Source organism: Larimichthys crocea, chromosome XXII (assembly GCF_000972845.2).
Source record: "Larimichthys crocea isolate SSNF chromosome XXII, L_crocea_2.0, whole genome shotgun sequence".
NCBI classification, from domain to species: Eukaryota; Metazoa; Chordata; class Actinopteri; family Sciaenidae; genus Larimichthys; species Larimichthys crocea.
Window position 1 is genome coordinate 347,623 of NC_040032.1, and position 15,004 is coordinate 362,626.

Consider the following 15,004-nt stretch of genomic DNA (forward strand, 5'->3'; position numbering starts at 1 on the left):
CAGAAAATTATAGGAGGTGATTAATGACTATATTTGTTTGACAGAGGTACCTTGCAAGTCTCACATTTCTGATGCATCTTGTGTGTTTCTGTGTGTACAGTGACATCACCAGTTGCCGGACATACTTCCGACTTCGTCAACAAGATCTTGGATAACACAGGACGTGGGGATCCCACCGGCGGATTGGTCGGCCTGCGAGTCCCCACCTCCAAAATCTAGACAAACCGCGGTCCACTGAGAGGAGTGGACTAAATATTACCACCGTGCTGTCCCATTGTAACTATGCTCCCCTCTGCATGCCCCTCCAACCCAGAATACATACACATTGTTAGTCACACAAACACACATACCACTCCGTGTGTATGTATGTGTGCTTGTTTAAGCCATGCACCTGTATGGCATACCCCCTAGCTTTCTGTCTCTGCACACACGCAGAGACAGCGCGTCACCGTCTCCCAAACCATCGTGAGCGTCTGTAGGGAAAAGCGCCTCTTAAAGCAAGGGATGGTTAGGTGTATAGCTAACAGCACGCTCTAAATCCACTGGTGATTATTAGATGTGTTTTAACATAGCATTGTGTAAGGTCGGTTCTGTTGAAGGTTTGCCTCCAGGGCTGAGACAGAGACAGTCATAAGAGTGTAACCACTGGAATACTTTCACACAATTTGTTTGAGCTTCTAATTATTCTAAAGAATTGTTACATGCCAGACACCATCACAGATTGAACAAGTTCCAGTTATCATTTACTAGACGAGGTTCACCTTACACATGGCAACAAAAATTAACTCCAGTTAATTGACCCACTCAGTAAAGTACTTTGATAAAAAAACTATTTTGGTTGCCAAGACAGCTGCAGAGAAAAAAGAAGCAGCGCGGCGTTTCGGGGTGGCAGGAAATATTTTGTATTGAAGGCCTAAATATGTTCATGCCATCCCCTGTTTGCCAATCAGGAGTTAACTTTTAGCACATAGAAACTCGAAACAAAGAACAAGTAGAAGCTGAAAGTTAAAATGAGACTTAAGCGACCGACATCCTGCTGGGCAGGCAGGACGAAGCTTAATTTAGACGACGTTAAACAACAGGAGGTAGTTGTCCATGCGGAGAGGAAGTGCATGTGGTTTGGTGCTTTTTGGCCTTGTGCTGGTTATAACTGGACTGGGTGAAACAGGCATTTTTTGCCAGTATGGGAGCATCTGTGAGGAAGATGGTGGTGGTGGTGAAAATGGCATAAACAGTGATCCATCTCCTCTAGAAAACTGTACATACAAAGTGTCTCCCAGATGGAAAGCGGCACCGGCTTCCCTTTTTTGTACAGAGATGATCAGGCTAACAGTTTGGTGTGTTCATACTAGTGTTTGATCAGAGTTCTATTCATTGTGCCTTGTGTATGTATGTGTGTGTGTGTGAGAGGTGATCAGAACTCCCTGAGGTCCAGCCAAGGAGAGGACTGCTTTACACTGAGGGAGATTGTTAGTGAATGTGAGGAGGGAGACACCTGTGGGGGGTTTGTTGATTTCAGTAGTCTGAAGATATTCTGAATGTACATAAAAGATATGGAAGCTCTCGTTGCTCGATGCCACAGAGTCTGTGTATATAGGAGGGCTCTGCAATAGATTACTTTTGGTTTTTGGTACTCTGTCTTTAGGGGTCGGGGAGGGAAAACAGATATTTTCCTTTAGAGTTACAAAAAAAAATATTTGCACACTATATTTTGATTGTTTTTTGTACCAAAGACACATGCAACGAAATGGCGACCAGCCAGTTAAAGTAAGGTTTTGCACAGCTTACCTGACGCCGTATTGAATGTAAGAAATGTGGGAGGGTCAGGGAACTTCAGTGAACTGTGAAATTAGCTTGGGTCCAATTCTGTACAGAAAAGGAACATTCATTCTGTTTTTGTTTTTGTTTTTTTTAATCTAAAATTTTACCCCATCTACGGGCTCCTCCAGTAGATCTGTTGCTTAGCAAGCACTTCATTCCTGAACTGATTCCTCCCTCCACGTGCTAACTGTGTTAATGGCGCAATCTAGGACGAAAAGCCAAGAGCGCTAAGTAGATAAGCTATGTTACATTTTTGCTTGTTTGTCAAAATGTCACCAACAAATAACCAAAATGTTTTGTTCCTGTGTCACTTGTTTGATTTGTATGTAGATGAGGTCTAGTTCAACAAAATATTAACTGAATTGTGTTTTCAAGTACTGTATATAGAAGCATTAATGATATATATCAATGGTGAAATGCCACTTTTCATGACAATTTATTCATTTTTAAGCATGACACATTTCTAAAGCCTATCGTTGCATTGAGAAAGTTAGAGGAAAAAAACAAACACAAAAACCAAAAAAAAAAAAGTTCTTGTTATATTTTTGTACTTTAGCTGCCTGATAGCTTTCCTGTTGGTTTGGAAGTATTTGTCTCCCAGTGGAGAGAAGGAGAGGTGGAGGACGAGAGGAGACAAGTGTTTAAAGAGCAGATGCTATGATATATAAACTGACATGTGACCCCTCTGCTCTCATTTGCCGGCTGAGTGAAATGACAGAGAATCAGGACTGGATTTATTTAAAACACAATGCAGTGAAGTCACGGTCTACTTTGAATTCTCTATAAAGAGAATGAGGACATGCTGGCTGTAGCGAGGACAGGGATCGGTCCAGGAGTGTGAGAGATGTGAGGGCAGATGAGGAACCAGCTGCAGTGTTGTCACAGATGCTGTAAGAAAGCCAAAGCCATCATATTTTTGTCCCAGACTGATCTGGATTCAGCACTGTGCATTGTCATTTAGATTTTCACATATATTCCCTCTCTAACCATGAAGTCGGTTGAATTTTCCATTTCCTGGGACTGATATTTGCTCCCTTTGAGGATGAATTGCTAAATTTTATCTGCCTGGCTTTCCCTCCGGTCCTGAGCTTACATCTTTAGTGATTGGTCACAGCCACAAAGAATGACTTCGTTCACCTAAACACACAGAGTTACAATATCCAGGCCACAAATCGGTCGCATGTCCAACCTTTAAAAAAAATGCATGATGCATGTATGCTTGCCTCCCTGTCACCTCCACAGAGGAAACGCTGCCATTCCTAGGAAGTTTAAAATTCAACCAGAATTCCGAGAAAAAACTAAGTGTTTGTTGTGGTTGATTTCTGAGTGTGCTCCTTCACAGAATGAACTCTGATGTCTGATAATGGTGATGCAGAGCTGCCGTGTTCTGTATCGTGTGATTGAATAACATTGAGATATATATATATATATATATCTTTTTCTTTCTTTCTTTTTTTTTTTTTTTACTGTTTTCTGTCTAAAAAGGGAGAAATGGTGCTTTTTTCTGAAACTAGAATGATGAGTATCCATGATTCTTGTTTGACTTCTTAGTCTAGTTGTAGCCTAATGACTTGCCCTCCCCAACCGTCCATAGCTATTTTCTTAGTAGTGATTCATTTTTGTAAATAGACTATAAGTTAATATGTATCTTCTAAATGTTAGATATATGTATAGAATACTCTATCTTATATGTTTGAAAACAAAAGCACTTTGTCCAAAAAAGGAAAAAAAAAAAAAAAAAAAAAAAAAGAAAAGCATTTTTTCTTCCATTTGCTGCTAAAAGGCCTGGTGTGAAAGCTGCAAGTGTACCTGATGACTACTTGCTAGGATAGGTCTATTACCTGACTTGGCTAGGTCTCTAAACTAGCAAGGAATGGGTGTATGACCTGGCGAGGGTTTGATCTACATGATTCTGGAGCCATGTAATGATATGAGGGGTTGCTTGAGAGCGTATCATTCCTTGGCTTTGGGAAGCCCAGTGTCTTGACAGGATACATCTATTTCCTGGTCAGGGGATAGTGTGTTTGTGGTCTTAAAAAAAAAGAGGGTTTTGATTCCAGGGCCCCTACTTTGATCCTGATGCTGACCCCCTTGGCGTCTTGATTCATTTGCCTTCAGTAGAGGTTTCCTATGGAAAAACTGATTCTGCTTTGGCTTCCTCTTCAGGGTGATGTACAGTGTAGACACATTTCTCCAGAGAGCTATATTGTTATCATTTGTAAACTGATTTCTACTTGTGACTTAATGAGGAGGGGTTTAGCCTGAGGCGGCCAGGAAGAACCTGTTTGAAAGACGTTGTTCCAGGCCGCCTTGGGGGAAGTTACTATATCACTGTACTGTATGGCAAGCCAATTACAAATGGAGACTCAATCCGGACACTTATTGCCTTCTTAAATAACTTGCATCCAAACAAAAACAATAACATGGCAGACATGTCAGTTGCCGAGGGGAGTGCCAGAGGTTTCCGACATTGTTCGGCCAATATACGGTCAACAACAACAACAACAACAAAACCATTCAGCCTGATTGGCTCAAAACAACCTTGACTGAAGTAGCAGACGTGGTGAAATATATATATGAAAAATGGCTTCAAAGATCTGAATTCCTCATGCTTAGTTGTATCTTTTGTGACAATGTTTGAAGCGTTTTTTCAGCTACAATTTTCCCAGGTCTGGTAGGGGGTCAACAGTGGTAAAAGGGCCACTGGTTGACGGAGAGTAGATCTGTTCAGCGGTTCGGCTGACGAGAAGCATGTGTGTGTTTTGTTGTCGATCACGAGGCTGGTTCAAGAAAGAGTCCTCACAGGTTTTTACATTTAACATGATAGGCGCAAGCTGTGCAACTTTACATCCGAACCAGGAGACTCTGTGGCATTTTAACAGTCAAGGAGTGAGTGAAAAATCCACGCCAGTAAAACTATTCCTTATTCTTTTTATTTCTGATGACATAAATCCTATACAGTCAACTATTAAGCTAATAGAGTGTGTAACTTTGTGCTACTCTTGTCCAATAAAAGCTAAGTGGATCCATAAAAGCTCTTCTTCAGCAAATCAGGGTATTATCGTTCTTCTATCTGACATATGTGATGACATATAAAATCAAAAGAAAATATATTTATGTATTCCAATTATTGTCGCCATTCTTTACTCTGTACAAAATATTTTGTGTATGTGTGTGGGTGTGTGCGTGTGTGTGTGAGTGTGTTAGGAATTATCAATGTCAATCAATATATAGTGCAATGCTCTCTACACAAACTGAAAAAAAGGCCAACAGACTTGTCACAAGAATTCACAGTTTCTCTGCTTGCTCTGAATCGGTATTCAAACATACAGAAACGACCACATTCTCCTCTCATGAAAGGATTTGATGCTGATTTCCAGCCGTGATCCAACTGGGGTTTGTCACATGGTGCTGTTTACTTTTCATGATCCCAGAAATAATCCAAGAATTACAAATGGCATCTGTATTCAGACCTATTCATAAATAACATTTAAAAATGCTCAGTAACAGGCCGGACTTCCCTGTTGGGCCAATCAGAGGAGGAATCACACTGATTCTTCCTCCAGACAACAACAGAATGGCCATTTCTGTATTATTGACATGTATGATCATTATTGTTGAGCATACCATTATTTCTTTTGTAAAAGTCAGACTTCTGGATTTGATACCACAGCCCAAAATCAGAGGATCTTTAATCTGTCATTTTCAAATCATTTCAAACATGTTTCCTTGAAATAACCTCATATTTTGGAAATCAGGAAAATAGAATGCAATTGATACACTTTCAGTTAATGAACTGCATTTTTATTGAGTGCAAATCAGCTGAATATGCCAATTTTTTCTACATTCACTCAAAACTGTATTCTTCTGTAAACTTCACAGACACTGCAGTTCTCCTCAGCTCTGTTTTAGTGTCTTTCAGCTCATTGTTTTGGTTTTCCAAAACTTGACTTTTGGTTCAGTCTCGTGGCATTAGACAGACACAGTCAGTGACTAGCTGGTGAACAAAGCAGAGCATTTAGCAGGTGTCTCAGTGGAGACCAAAAACTGAACAATATTGGATTTACATTTATTAGAAACAAGACTTCAAATGTTTGCTAACATGTTCAAGTGTCACAGCAGTTCTTTCAAGAATATTTCTATTTTTGTCATTTGTAGCAGAATACATACATGTTGTTTCCAAGAAACTTCTTTGGAGGTTAGAAAATTACAGATCTGTTAGATAAACGTTATCAATATTCTTATCTTAATAGATTGGGTTTGGGGGGGTACAGCATGGCACATGGCCGCTGGCTGTGATGTCAGATCTGAAAGTCTGGCTTTGAGCTTCCTTCGAAGCATTTCAAATGTTTTCTGTCTTGTTTCTGTACAAACATCTTCAGAGGCTGAATTCTTACTCTCCTCTGCCCACGTTTTTGCCTGTGTAAATTAGATACAAACAGATGTGAAGTTTGACTAAAAAACGCAGTGGCGATTATGTTTCTGCATGTGGATTCCCTGCATAGCACTGAGAGAATCAAGTGACCTCTGTTCTTTGCAGATTGGGAAATGAGTTGACCAATCATCAGAAAACATCTCCGTTGTCACAGAGGTCGCTCACTGTCCTCTCAGTTGAATGATTTCAGAATTGCTGCTATTGAATGAGCACAAGAATTTTAGATTTTGGGTTTTAGTGTCGATGACACACACAGTATATTCCACACACCCTGTTTGATTTTCACATTTCTCTCTGCAGTCAAAAAACCAACAGTGTTACTCACTTTGCACTTGGTTTTTACATATACAAGGAAAAAAAACTACTTTGAATATGATGCCTGCTAAACCAGGTGCCTTAATCAGATATATGAGAACACAAATCTGCACCTTCTGTCAGTCTGGAGGGGGTTTCCCTACAGAAACAGGGGGCTGGGTTTCCCAAAACCTAAACTTGAAGTACGAAAATGAAACAAACCTCATTTTAACCCTAAAAGAATCCTTTCTGTAAAAGAATTAGCCTTTGACAGCCCATGAGAGCTGTTTGTCATGTATGGATAGAGAGGAATCCCTTTTAAAGCATTACTAAGAAGAGCAGAGATGACAACTTGTAAACTAAATTGATGTCGTTTTGGGAAACCTGGTTCCGTTTTTATCTCTTTCTCTGCCCACTACGCCACGTTATTGTGTTTTCTGTATTGGCTGCTGCTGCTATCACCGCTGGTGTGTCTGTGTAGAGAAGAGCAAACTTCCACTGTGTCTGAGGCAGAGGGAGACTTTGGGCCTGCTTTTTACCTTGTCAATTACAATGTGTTCTTCTGTGGTTTCGACATGGAGCACCATGTTGCTGCCTCTTGACCTTTTTGAGAAAGAAAAAAAAAACAACAAAAAACTTTTAAAAAAAAAGGATAAAACAGAATTTTCCGTTTCTTAACTTTGCTATTATGAAGTGCCAGACCCTCCTTGAAGTCAGTGTTGTAGTCACTGAGTTGTAGGTTGCGAATGAAGCAACAAACTGAGCATGGAGGTAAACCGTGGTGCTAATCTGTCTGTGGCTGGGTGCTAACATGGCTGTGTTCAAAAGCTGTATTAGCCATATTATTCCTTCTGTTGATGACTCTGGTCCATCTCGTGTTTCTGACTGCTGCACTGCTGTATGCTGATATAGCGAGGTATAACTCTGCTTCTGCTGCTTTGCTGATGAATGTAGACTAGTCTTCCTCAGCAGGATCATACAGACAGGTGTGAGTGTCTGGTGGAGCTTTTCCTGTTGTTCTACTTCCTGTTAGACTTTGTTTGGAACATGGAGGGAGACTCTTGTCGTCAGGATCCAGAAAGATCATGAATGTTGTATCTCTATATGGGCGCCATCCTGCTTATATGTTTAATGTTTTTTTTTTAAATAATATTATGGTTTGATATTTATGCTCTGACTCTGTCAAATTGCACATTTGAATTTTTTTCATACATTATATTTTATTGCTTTTTTCCTGATCCCAGTGTTCATACCATTTCTTTGATACTTATTTGTGTCGTCCTGTAAATTAACACGTAAGAAACAATTTGTTCAAATGAGACTTGAGAGCTTTTCCACTGAAGCAGGCTTGACCATGAGTCAGACTTCACAGACATGAATCAAAGTCACCATGAAAGCTCCTCAGGTTAACTATGTGACAATAACAACATGATGATTACAAAAAATGTTCCATTTACTCATAGTATGTATTAAATATTACCTCATCATATATCATGAACAAGATTTCAAGAAGCAATTAATTCTCAAGACAGTCATTAATTAATCAATAAAGAAATCAGATTGTAAAACAATTGACTTAAAGAAGCAAAACTCGATATAAAATCAAATGATTCACAAATAACTGCATAAATCAACACATACATTCATTAAGAGATACCCAAAGGATTCCAAAAGAATTAGCATTTTGATTTGCTAGTTTACAAAAGGAGCCAGTTAGCTTAGCACAAAGACTGGAAACAGAGGGAAACAAATAGCCTGCCTGTGTCCAAAGCTGGTTAACATATTAGATCATGTTTGTGTAGAAATGTGTTCAGTAACAGGCTGTGACTGTTTCTTTGCACAGAGCAATGACTTCTTGGAGTCGTGTTGTCGCTGGGAGGTTGCCCGCACCCAGCGGCTGTGACGCACACAAAGAGAAAGAATTCTAGTGAGACAGAGATGTTAATAACCCCGAGGATGTGTGGACACACATCGTTTTTATTAATTAGGGGACTGACCAGATTTGTCCATAAAGAAAACTCAGTGTCGTCAGAATCATTTGACAGTATCCTACTGTTACTTTCATGTATACTTTCTTTATGTTTGGCCTTAATGCAATTCAAAGAAAAGAAAATCCTCTTTCATTGTGACTTTGAGTCATCAGTCTGTGAAGGCCATGAAGTGTTGTGTCATTGGAGGTTTGATGTGGTCAGAGGGGGGCGGTGGAGTCCTGAAACCCGGACCACAGAGTCCGCAAAGAGAACCTCACCTTTGACACAAGTCTTGTCCTGACTCTGGACTGAGGATCAGGCGCTCCATAGCCTAGGAGCTCAGTTTTGGAGTCTCTCTCTAATTTCGGTGGAGAAAATTAGTTTTCTAGGAAAACTTCACTGCACCAGAGATGTTTCGTCCCTTCTGGGTGCTTTTTTTGTGTGTTTGTTTTCAGAAGGGCTTTGGTTTGCAGTTGTCTCGTCAGGGAGCTCCTGAGATTAGCCAGGGGTCACTAAAGGCTGGTGGGCAGAGACCCCTTATCCTCCCCTGCAATGAACGATAAGGGGAGGGGGTCATTTCCTCTTCTGCAGACTGATCTTATCAAAGCAAACAACGCAACCCGCCCTAGACGACAAAACCCCTCGTTCCATAATGTAGCTACACACGACCAGCTCATCATCCAACACTGCAATGATTTACATCTCCCTCCAGACTTGCCAAAACGCATGGAGAGAGACATTTAACAAAAAGAAAATGTTTATCCCAAAACATTTCTTCTTCTGTTTCCTTTTTCTTTTAATTTTGATAATAACGACAGACAGTAAGAAGACTTTTTAGGAAATCCATACAAGTCCAAACATGTAGAGGATGTGGGAGGTATATGGCATCCTGAGGTCCACAGCTACATGCCATTGTTATGATGCTTCTGGTCTTGTATGGTAACTTATTTGATTAGATCAACAGCATGGGATCTTTCTGTAGTTAGTCCTGTGTGTGTTCCTCTCCCCAGTCTTAGTAGGAAGGCTGTACTTCATTGCTAAGTGCTCTATAATAGATCTCTTGGTGATTATAATTTCATAAAGAAGCAAAACCTGCAGAAAGTGTATCCTGCTGAAACTAACTTGATCCTCTCCTTAGCAATGACGTCTATATTTGTAGTTCACATATATGCCTGTTCGAATACAATATCTTGACAGTTGTTATATTTATGTTGTGTAATAAATGTTGTGCTGGGTTTATACTTTTGTTTTATCTAACTTTTTGTTTTTACGTTGTATTTTATTTTTCATGGAGGCACTGTGGGTGGCTTTATGCACAGGCGTGGAAATGTAACAGATGATTATTTTTTTGGTTTGTACTGTAACAACTCGTTCTGTTTCAGAGCTTCTGACAGTTTGGTCTCTGGCTGCTCGACATCCTGCGGACACCTGCCCTGAATCTCTGTTGTGTTATTGTGCCTCTCTCTTTTTCTTTCTTATTTTTTAAATCATTCTTTCTCTGTTGTATCAGCCGGGAGTTGATGCTGCAGCTCTGCTTGTAACCACAACAATAGTCTGATTATGTTTATTGATTTTAATATCAAAATAATAAAACCATTAGCACCCCAGCCTGATTCTTGTGTGTGTTTTATTGGTTTAATGTAACTCTACATGTTTGTTTGGGGAAGTGAACTAAAGATCTAAAATAATGAATTTTCATCGTAGAATTCAACAAATAATGTATCGTAGATATAAAGGAGGGGGAAGTTACACGTAGAATGTACCTCAGTGTTAATGTATGATGCACACTACTGGAGACAGAAATGTCTTCCAGATCAAACTCTCTGGGTTGAGTCTTGAGTCAACAAATCCAATGAAAAAAGATAAAATCAACAATAGCAATATGTTCATTTGTTTCTCAGTACTGTCAGACCCGACTTCATCTCTTTCTACTGAAAACTCTAGGACTCACAAATATTTAGTTCCCTTCCTTTGAAAAAAAATAATGTCTTAAAGCTGGGCGCTGCAGGTTTTAGCAGACTTCGGTCAAACAGAAGAAAATATGATTTAGTGTCATTTGAAGCTCGAGGAAGTATGTTCAGCTCCAGGAATGACTCATCTTCATTAGAATGGAAGAACTTCTCCTGGGGTAACCTTGTGTTCAGTGATGTTTTTTGGAGTGAAGATTGACCAGTGAATGTTTTTGGCACAGAGGAAGAGGCTTTGGCTAAACACACAGTATACTGTACACTCTTGCTTTGGGAAATTCTACTCAGATTACTGGATTCATGTACAGCCACAACACATAAAGTATGACTGCAGGATCAATAACTATGCCACATAGAGTTGAGATGGCCAGAGGCTGATGACAATGACAAAGTACATTAAAGTGCAATACTGCTGACCAGTTCTCATAATACATCCATGGTCTCAAACTTTGACAAGTTGCATTACATCAAAAAGGATTATGATACATTTATAATAGTCACACAGAAGCAGTAAAAAGCAGCACAGTGAAAACTTTATACAAACCAGGGGAGTTCATGAAATGATGTTAAAGTACCATAGAAGCAGAGTCTGGATCAGGTCTGTTTACACACAGGGAACCAGCCGCTGAATTATGCAGGAAACATTTATTTCCACGCCACAGAATAAAGTAATAATAATTCTTTGAAAGTCTTATTCTTAGTTTTATCTATCTATCTATTTTACAATTGATAAAAGAGAAATTTGTATAAATTAATTATACAAATGAAAATCATATAAGGTAAATTAAGAGTCAAATCTTCAACCATACCCATGTGTTACATAAATGCAGAATTATTATCTGGGCTTCAAACTAGCTCTAATGTGAATCAGAGGGTACCTGCCATGTCCACCTTTATCCACCAACATTAGCAGTAGTTTATGATTCATTGCTTCTTTGTGTAATTTCACATCTCTGTTTTGTCTAAAATGATGTATTTGGAGATACACAAAGTCTCGTTTGAAATGAAATTGTAGCTGAGAACAGCTTTTGATGTTTGATGTTTGAATCATATATTGTTAGGGGTTCTATCATAGTAACTCAGGCCCTGTCAAAGACTATCGCTTCGCCTTTCTTAGAGCGCGGTGTCTTTTGGGCCTCCAGCTTTGCCGTACAAAAACAAACATGGCGTTGTGTGCGGATGTCCACGTCCGGATCTGTGGACAGGAAATTATCAAATATGATTTAGAAATCAAAGCTCTGGTTCAGGTAAGGACGGGAAACGTGTGCCAGGTCCGTTTGTGTTTCTTTGCTCGTGCTGGTGTCACTTTTCGTCCGGAGAGGTGTCCGTGAAGGCACCACGGCTAATGGTAGCTAACGGTGCTAAAGCCACAGAGAAAGAGTCTTCTCATTGTTGTGATGATAATGCACTAATAATGAGTGTGACTGAATATTATTAAACATCACAACAGACGTTTGAAGAGAGAGTGTGTGTGTGTGTGTGTGTGTGTGTGTGTGTGTGTGTGTCACCTGCAGGACATCAGGGATTGCCCTGGACCTCAGTCAACTCTCATGGAGCTCAACTCTCAGGTCAAAGAGAAGTTCAGCAGGCTCAGACTGAGGATCCAGGTCAGACTCAGACTCAGATTCAGATCTGACGTCCTTCTTAAAACCCAGACTCGGTTTAACGGGACATGTTGTCGTTGTCTCAGGATCTGGAGCAGATGGCCAGAGAGCAGGACAGAGAGACGGACCGACTGGCCATCCAAGCAGAGGCCGAGAGCCAGAGAAGACAGATGCTGAGGTGTGCCAACAGAAACACAGCAGACATCTTCATGTGCCCTGTCAATCACTGACTCCATTCATTATCAGTGCCACTAAATTGTCAGTCAGCAGTCAGTCAGTCACGAGCTGTCATGTTTGGTTTCAAGCCTGCAGAATATGGCGTACATTGAGAGGCAGACACCTGAAAGCAGTAGATCAGGACTGATGGAGGTTCCACAGCAAGCACGCAGATCAGATTCAGACACGGCAGAGCAGATGAGTAACTTTAGCTCTCAAAGTCAGTCTGTGTGTTCTTTTTTCTGTGGATTCCAGTAACCAGACAGCATGGAGGAAAGCTAACCTGGCTTGTCTACTGGCCATAGACAACATGGAGAAGGACGAGCTACTGCGCGGAGGAGACAACCAGAGCACCAGACAGAGGTTGGTACAAATACTGCGATGTTGAAATAATGAGAAATCAGCTTCATACCATTTTAAACAGACTATGGCAGAAGTTTCAATCCAGACTGGACCTTTCTGTAGATGGTTTTCAATATTACTTCACTCTTCAGTGATCTGAATCCTGTCTGTAGCACTACAGTTCTCCACAGATTAATAATTACAGTAATCTGAGTTCAGCCTGGAGAGGCTGAAGAGGCATTGTTAAAGTTCTTATGTATTGAACTGTGTTAATTATTTACTATCTTCTTACAGTGATACCTGTGATAACAGACAGGGTTAGGCACTGGGAGAGTGAACGTGTCAGGGCGATCAAACATTCCGGTGTGTGTAATTTGCACCTCTATTGAAAAACCATTCACTGCATCGTCAGAGGACGCTCTGCACTAATTATTATTATTATTATTATTATTATTATTATTATCAGACAAACGCGGGAACAGCTGTGTTCAATCAACAAACACTCTAAAAATAACAGTGGTTACTAAAGTATCACTGTCCACTGTCTACCTGTAGCAGCCCACATTAAATTCAAATCAGTAATGCTGACTACAAAGTAGTCTCTGGTTCTGCACCCACCTACTTGAATATCCTCATACAGACCTATGTTACCTCCTACACCTGGCTCTGCCACCCGTACGCTCAGGACAATCCAGACTCTTCTTGTCTGTTGTTCCCCGTGGGTGGATCGTCAAACCAGTTCCTACCGGATCAGCAGCGCCCCTCTCTAACTTCAGAAACCTCCTGAAGACCTCCAGCTCTTCAGAGAGAACCTCCTCTCCAACACTACCAACAACTGGAAATGATAAATGTATCCACTCTAGAACTGTCACAGTACTTATTGATGCACTGACATGTCCTAGTCACACTGCACCGTGATTGTTTCCCTTTTTGTGAGTTGCTTTGGATAAAGGCGTCTCCACCAGGTTTACACTTGTATGCAAACAAACTATATCGCTTGTACTCCTGGTAAGCAGCAACCATGCATCATGTGGTCTGCTTTGTGTGTGTCTTTGCCTCAGGAAGGCGACTAAAGAAAGCCTAGTTGAAACCAGCAGTAACATCACAGAGAGTCTGATGTCCATCAGCAGGTTGATGGCTGAACAGGTAAAGCAGAGTGAGGACACCATCAGCACACTGGGTAAAGAAAACTACTACTACTACTACTACTACCTTGTGTACTCTGTGTTCGTACACTTCTCATCTTCTTCCCTCTTAAACCTTTAACACTCCTCCTCCTCACCACAGCCACCTCCTCCAGGACGGTGCAGGAAACCAACGAGGAGTTTAAAAACATGACAGGAACCATCCACCTGGGGAGGAAACTGATCCTTAAGTACAACCGGCGGGAGCTGACAGACAAGCTGCTCATCTTCCTGGCTGTGGCCCTGTTCCTCGCCACCGTCCTCTACATCCTGAAGAAGCGTCTCTTCCCTTTCATTTAGCTGGCTCACTGCTAGTAAAGTGCACCCAGGCTTCAGGAAGGCTTTCCACTTATTCTCCTCAGCAAAGTTACCACAAGGAGTTTTAGCACATGTGCAGTGGAAGATGGACTACATGGAGAAATAGTAGCAGCACTGACACTGGACTGCAGCACATAGAGGCGGTGTCTGTGTAGCGCCCTCATTTTTAGCTTAAACAATATGCAATATGTGGGTTTATAAAGGGGACATGAAGGGTCAGCTTCAACTCAAGTAAACAGAAACTTAAACTGGAATTATGAGGTTTGGTGCAACAGCTGTGATGCGTTCAAAGCCTCTGTATGCTTCAAACAGACTTCGGCTGTGGCTAAAGGCAAAGGTGTTTCTACTTTTTGCAAATGGCCACAGGGCTTGCTGTGGTAGCTCCTCCTGGCTGTGGCCTTTAAGTGACTGCAGTCTCCATGTGAAGAAATAAAAAAAAAAAAATTTGAATAAAGATGTGAGAGTGTGTACTTAAAGGCAGTCATGGTGCTGCAAGGTGAAATGTGACCGCAGTAGAAGAGAGCTTCTAGAATAGTTCACATCCTGCCTACTCTGTCACCTCTGCACACTTGCAGACGCTGCATGCAGTGTAGCTTTTAGAAAAGCACTACGAAGCATACAGACGCCTAACGCCTTATCCAGCATTCAGCCTAACCAGGTTCAGGGCTGTTTTGTGTAATAACCCTCTTGTTGTTTACATTTTGTTCCATTATAATCAGTGAGTGTGTGTCTGTTCAACACAGCAGGTGTGTATGATGGTCTGCTCTGGACAGCTGTTCCAAAGATGATGGTGTTCCAGTTATTGACGAGTTTACCTTGTGCCTTTCCTCCTTCCTATCGCACATCCAGACTA

General features: G+C 40.9%; 2 protein-coding genes across 3 annotated transcripts in view; both read left to right on the forward strand.

The window, feature by feature from the left end:
- The window catches only part of crebrf (creb3 regulatory factor), a 31,360-nt gene extending 21,233 nt beyond the window's left edge, over positions 1-10,127 (forward strand). For both annotated transcript variants that reach the window (XM_010753700.3, XM_019253166.2), the window contains exon 10: positions 101-10,127. In XM_010753700.3, the coding sequence (XP_010752002.1) occupies positions 101-219 (119 nt within the window). In that variant the 3' untranslated portion in view covers positions 220-10,127. The remainder of the gene's footprint in view (positions 1-100) is intronic.
- A 1,472-nt stretch (positions 10,128-11,599) lies between these two features.
- Positions 11,600-14,250, forward strand: bnip1b (BCL2 interacting protein 1b). The gene is made up of 6 exons (XM_010753704.3): positions 11,600-11,734; positions 12,002-12,094; positions 12,178-12,269; positions 12,563-12,670; positions 13,711-13,829; positions 13,937-14,250. Exons 1-6 carry the CDS (start codon positions 11,651-11,653, stop codon positions 14,131-14,133), a joined length of 693 nt encoding a protein of 230 aa, XP_010752006.1. The 5' UTR covers positions 11,600-11,650; the 3' UTR covers positions 14,134-14,250.
- The last annotated feature ends 754 nt before the right edge of the window (positions 14,251-15,004 follow it).

Bases quoted from the DNA above. Each gene is read 5' to 3' on its own strand.
- bnip1b (XM_010753704.3), top strand. From the start codon at position 11,651: ATGGCGTTGTGTGCGGATGTCCACGTCCGGATCTGTGGACAGGAAATT. The intron at 12,671-13,710 runs GTTGGTACAAAT...TCTTTGCCTCAG, and splicing joins AACCAGAGCACCAGACAGAG to GAAGGCGACTAAAGAAAGCC. The intron at 13,830-13,936 runs GTAAAGAAAACT...TCCTCACCACAG, and splicing joins GGACACCATCAGCACACTGG to CCACCTCCTCCAGGACGGTG.